At 37.4% G+C, this 4,777-nt stretch overlaps 1 protein-coding gene across 1 annotated transcript; it reads right to left on the bottom strand.

Annotated features, from left to right (window-relative positions):
- Nucleotides 1-584: 584 nt before the first annotated feature.
- Nucleotides 585-4,152, bottom strand: LOC148880028 (large ribosomal subunit protein eL24). The gene is made up of 5 exons (XM_088961822.1): nt 4,085-4,152; nt 2,288-2,363; nt 2,028-2,129; nt 1,749-1,897; nt 585-823 (listed from the first exon to the last, which is right to left on the bottom strand). Exons 1-5 carry the CDS (start codon nt 4,093-4,095, stop codon nt 667-669), a joined length of 495 nt encoding a protein of 164 aa, XP_088817948.1. The 5' UTR covers nt 4,096-4,152; the 3' UTR covers nt 585-666.
- Nucleotides 4,153-4,777: the final 625 nt, after the last annotated feature.

Raw genomic sequence — 4,777 nt, 5'->3', positions numbered from 1 at the left:
ATTAGATGGCTTAAATTAATTGAAATCGCCAATCAAGAGGTGGTTCAATTGACACGTTGGATGTATTTTTTCAATAGAGAAGTGAATTCAATTCCCACAACCACCGAACTTTGAAAAAGAGACAATAGTTGAAATTTTGTTAAATTAATTAAATAACCTAGAAATCCCTTTTACTGGCGCCTCGGAACTTAATTTACTAAATAATTTGCTGTTAAAACCCCCCACCTTCTTGCCCTTATTTCTGTCCATTTCCATTTAAAAGCCCCACCCTCGGCCATCCCCCATGTTATCAATACCGTGACACAAGTAGTCTAAGCCTGTAAGGAATTAATTTCTTTGGAATATACTGAATCTATCAGTAGCTCCCCCTATAAACCACATGCTGCCCATGATTTAGCATCAATCTACAGTCAAGGTTCATTCCACCTGTCGATAGGTCTAAGAATTTTGAGGTGAGCTGAACAGTCATTCTCCCTAATTTGTTTGGTTATGGATCCGCTTCCTTTGTTTTATCACAGGTTGACCAATTCCCATCCGTCGGGGACCTCGAAATCATGACCTCGAGCTCGATTCAATTTGCAGGATTTAAGGAACAAGAACTCAGAAACATTTTACCAATATCTATCAATCCCTACAAAGCCTTAAAAACATAGATCTGCAATATGTTCAACGCTTTCCACCACCGCCTCCAAGTTTGGGGCCCTTAGGTCCAGCACCCTTGGGCAAGGTACCCTTGCTTTGAGTCTTCTGCGTCTTTGACATTATTTCTGCTTTCTTTGCCTTCTTTTCATCCTTGGTCTTCTTGATCCTCTCCTTGATTTCCCTGGCATAATATCAAAGGCAGTCAGTGGCAATAAAAAATAGTTCAGATTTGACACATGTCCACCTTGCTTACTACCGACTGCTACCGGCAAATAAAAAACTGAAGCCCTTGGACACACGGCAAACACCCTATTCAAAAACTTATTAAGATACTTCTAATTCGAAACCAAAAAAAAAAATTGATCACTGTTTTCAAAACCGGACCAGAAAAACCGGGAACCGGTCCATTTTCCTACAAAACCACTCTCTTCTAAAACCGTTGATTTTGATCAGCAAACTGCTGAACTGGCCAGTTAACCATTTGAACCGTTTTGACCATTTTCCAATTTTTTAAATTTTATAATTTCTTATTTTTTTTGTCAGAATGGGTTGGCCAATCAAGTCGAACAATCGGACCGTTCAAACCGGTTCCTCTAACTGAAACCAAAAGTTGCCATCAATGAATTCGAAACCAAAAATGCTAATTCGAAAGCAGAAAAAAAAAAATGTGTTGATAGAGATACCATCCAAGTTCTAACTGAAACCAAAAGTTGCCATCAATGAATTTGGGCCCCATGCCAAATCTCATAAAGAAGCCAAAAGAAAGGGTGTTATTTCCTATCAGATACAAAAAAAAAAAAAAAAAAGGGAATGTGGAATCAGGGTTAAGGCCGTCAATGGGTCGGGTCTACCTGACAGAACAGAACCAACCAAACCCATTATGTCAGCTCTGGTTCTGCTCTTTTATCTTTGATTAACCATTGGGGAAGGCTGGTTCTAATTAAAAGAACTTAACAACAAAAAAAACGGTTAGAAATATTCAGTTGTTTTTTTATCAGAGGCTGATAATATCTTTGGGTGCTGAGCACAAGATCATTTGCTAGTAGTGGAATGAAATTTTAGGGGAAAACCCCAAACAGTGAATAACAGCAGATTACTAAGCATACCGCAGGGCAGCCTCCCTCGCAGCATCTCGGACCTCAGCCTTTTCAGTTCTCCTCTTCTGGATCACCTCCAAGGTAGCACCCACAATGGACCTTGAGTAAGGTTTTTTAGTGGTCCGACGCCTCTTCTTTACAGCCTCAGCAGCAATGTCCTGTGAGTACAACAGGAATTGAATTCAGGTTAACTACAACGAACCAAATAAACAATAAAGTGAATAGCAGCAAAGATGAGTTTGCTAACAAGAGAAAAAAAATGAACTTGCATTTCAGTAATACAGTTACCTTCTTATGCTGCTTCCTGTACATGGCTGTCCAGGTAAGCTTCGATGGCTTCAGTCGGTTGTGGAAATACCTCTTGCACTTTGAATTGGCAAAGAGGAAAACCTAAGTTGAAAAATCAAGAAAGTCATTCAGTATGAAATTGGTCATACACAGAAATACATGCTGACAAAAACAAGAAATAGCTATGAAGTGAGTGCACTAGTCAATACATACCAAAGAAGAGGAGAAAAAACAAAAAAAAAAAGGCATTAAAATCTTACCTGCGAATCTGAACGAACAAATCTGATACCCTTACCAGGGTATATCTTGGCACCGCTGAAGCGGCAGAGTTCAGTCCTGAAATGCCACAAGTGCAGAATATAAGATCTAGCAACTATAGGTGCCGGTTTACTTTGTAATCACATCTAACCATATGGGCGCTCAAGTACCAACCCAGAAAGCCATATGGACACACAGTAATTCGTGTGACAATCTGCATGGTGCTCCATGCTCCATTAAATTATTCATCTAGTTATTTGTAGTTTGTCATTAAATCAAAACTCGGATCCTAGTTCCCCATTATGGAACACTAACACCAAAATCCAGAGTTATTGAAAAGCAGCATCGTGCATGTTGCACTAGTCGATCACCCCAAAAGAGCTATACCAGAAATCCATAGTCTTACAAGTAATAACTTGTGCAATGGTGAAAGATCTAGCAATGCCCCTTTCCTTGACCAAATTTAAGTTTGAGTTGCAAACAAGTGCTTGTACATTCTGACTACAATGATAAATAACTAATTTAACTACTTGTATGGATTGAATCAACTATGTGACCTTAAGGCTGTGTTTGTTTGTGATACAAATGCAAATATGTTTTATGCATAAATACCCTTTTTCGGTTCAAGGATGTAAAGTACGTTTTAAATTCTAACCCATTTTTGTTCTCTTCCTGTTTGTTTTAAATTGATGCAAAAATCTGTACAGTGGTCTCTCTTCAATTCAATCAGATCAGCTCAAGATTAAAAAAATACAAATTTGTACTCAAAAAGTAGGTACAGTAATGCACTCTCACTAGGAAAATGTCAAAAAATAATAATTTTCCTCTCCTAATCGTTGCATTTTTGTATTTCAAAAAAACAGTCAAAAATCTGAACCGGGGTGCATAAATACCCGGGTTCTGAGTTTGTATCACAAACAAATACAGACTAAAAAGATAACATTTACAGAACCAATTAAGGATAAAATAATAACCAAACAAACTATTGATATCATCATCAAGGATAACTAAAATCACCACAAAGTTATGATTGAATTTAATTAACTTTAAATTAGTTCAGTTATCCAGATCCCTGTGTTAAGCCACAAACAGTCAGCAATAGGAAACATCATCAGGGTTTTGGCATGGTAATCTATTAGGAAATCTTAACTGAAATGGAAATAAACACAATTTCAAAATATAAGTGATTGGCAAATGATTAAATCTAAAAGGTCGTTAAATCGCCACAAGATTACGATTAAGAGTGAATCTTAAATTCTTATATCAGTTCGATTATCTAGATTTATGTGGTGACCCACTAGTTTTTTAGCGAAGATACCATTGTAAGGATCTTAATACAGTAATGGATGCAATTATAAAATAGAAGTGATTGGTAAACGATTGAATCAAATAATATCCTAAACATTATCAAATATTCAGACTGAGAGAGAAAAAGGCACCAGACAAAATCAATAGCTGACTCACAAAATTCATAAACCTCAAAGCTCATCCCCAATGAACGAGACAAAGTTCAGAAAGAAACCCCATTTGAGTACATATCTAGAAGATGTATTCATGAAATACAGTTCGCATTAAAGACCCAGTCCTAAACCTACGACGTTTGATATCATGTAATCGGTTTCTGGAGATTCCTAACTTCATCCGAACCATCCCAACAAGAAATTCAAAAATAAAATATGAGCGAAAGAGGGAGATAACAATCATCAGAATAATCGATTAGTCGAAAGAGCATGATTTTAACGGAGGATGAAACTTGATTTCACAAAGAGAAAAGAAAAGGAAAAGGAAGGAGAACGTACTTCAGAACCATGACTGCTGCTGCTGTTGCCTCTCTACCTCTTCAGTCGTTGCAGCAACCCTAAGAGCCAAAACCCCAAATGCGCCGAACTGATGAAGTATAGAACTGAACAACCTAAAACGTTATGATGGAATAGAATAGGATCCACATTGCAGTTTTTAGATCTGTAGCACAAAGCTTTGGATTGGAATCTTTGTACAGAACACAATAAATTGTATAGGGGATCTGCTGGAGTAAATCGAACCTGCATAAATCATTTACACATTTTATTTTAAAACGTTGGATTATAATCTATTCACATGGATATGAAGAAATATGATCAACTCGCGATTAAAAATAGACAAAATGCAATCTATCGGAGGCATCGCACGAGCTGGGCTTGGGTTTTTCGAATGAAGGCTGGGCTCATTGAGCTTGAGTTGGAGCATGAGAAGGTACTAGGTAGGCCTAAGCTAAAATCGAGCCAAGCCCAACCCAACCCATATATTCAATCTTTTATGAAATATATTTATCCCATATATGTACTTATTTAAACATATAAAATACCTCACTTGAGGAATCAAATTGACAAATAAAACTAGGCCTAAACTATGCCCAAAGCTTGAGGCCAAGGTTTCGTGTAGTGATCAGGTTGGGTTTGGTTTGGGTTCAGGTTGGCCCCGTTTTTTTTCGTTTTTTTAATGGTGCTCTTGGG

The sequence above is a fragment of the Nelumbo lutea genome, chromosome 1 (assembly GCF_056320005.1).
Source record: "Nelumbo lutea isolate HS-2025 chromosome 1, American lotus-T2T, whole genome shotgun sequence".
Classification (NCBI taxonomy): domain Eukaryota; kingdom Viridiplantae; phylum Streptophyta; class Magnoliopsida; order Proteales; family Nelumbonaceae; genus Nelumbo; species Nelumbo lutea.
The sequence above is the reverse complement of the archived record's forward strand: the minus strand, read 5'-3'. Positions and strand labels throughout refer to the sequence as shown.

Coding starts and splice junctions, on each gene's coding strand:
- LOC148880028 (XM_088961822.1), bottom strand. Junction 2,130..2,287: donor TTGTTCGTTCAGATTCGCAG/GTAAGATTTTAA, acceptor TTTTCAACTTAG/GTTTTCCTCTTTGCCAATTC. Junction 824..1,748: donor GCGAGGGAGGCTGCCCTGCG/GTATGCTTAGTA, acceptor ATATTATGCCAG/GGAAATCAAGGAGAGGATCA.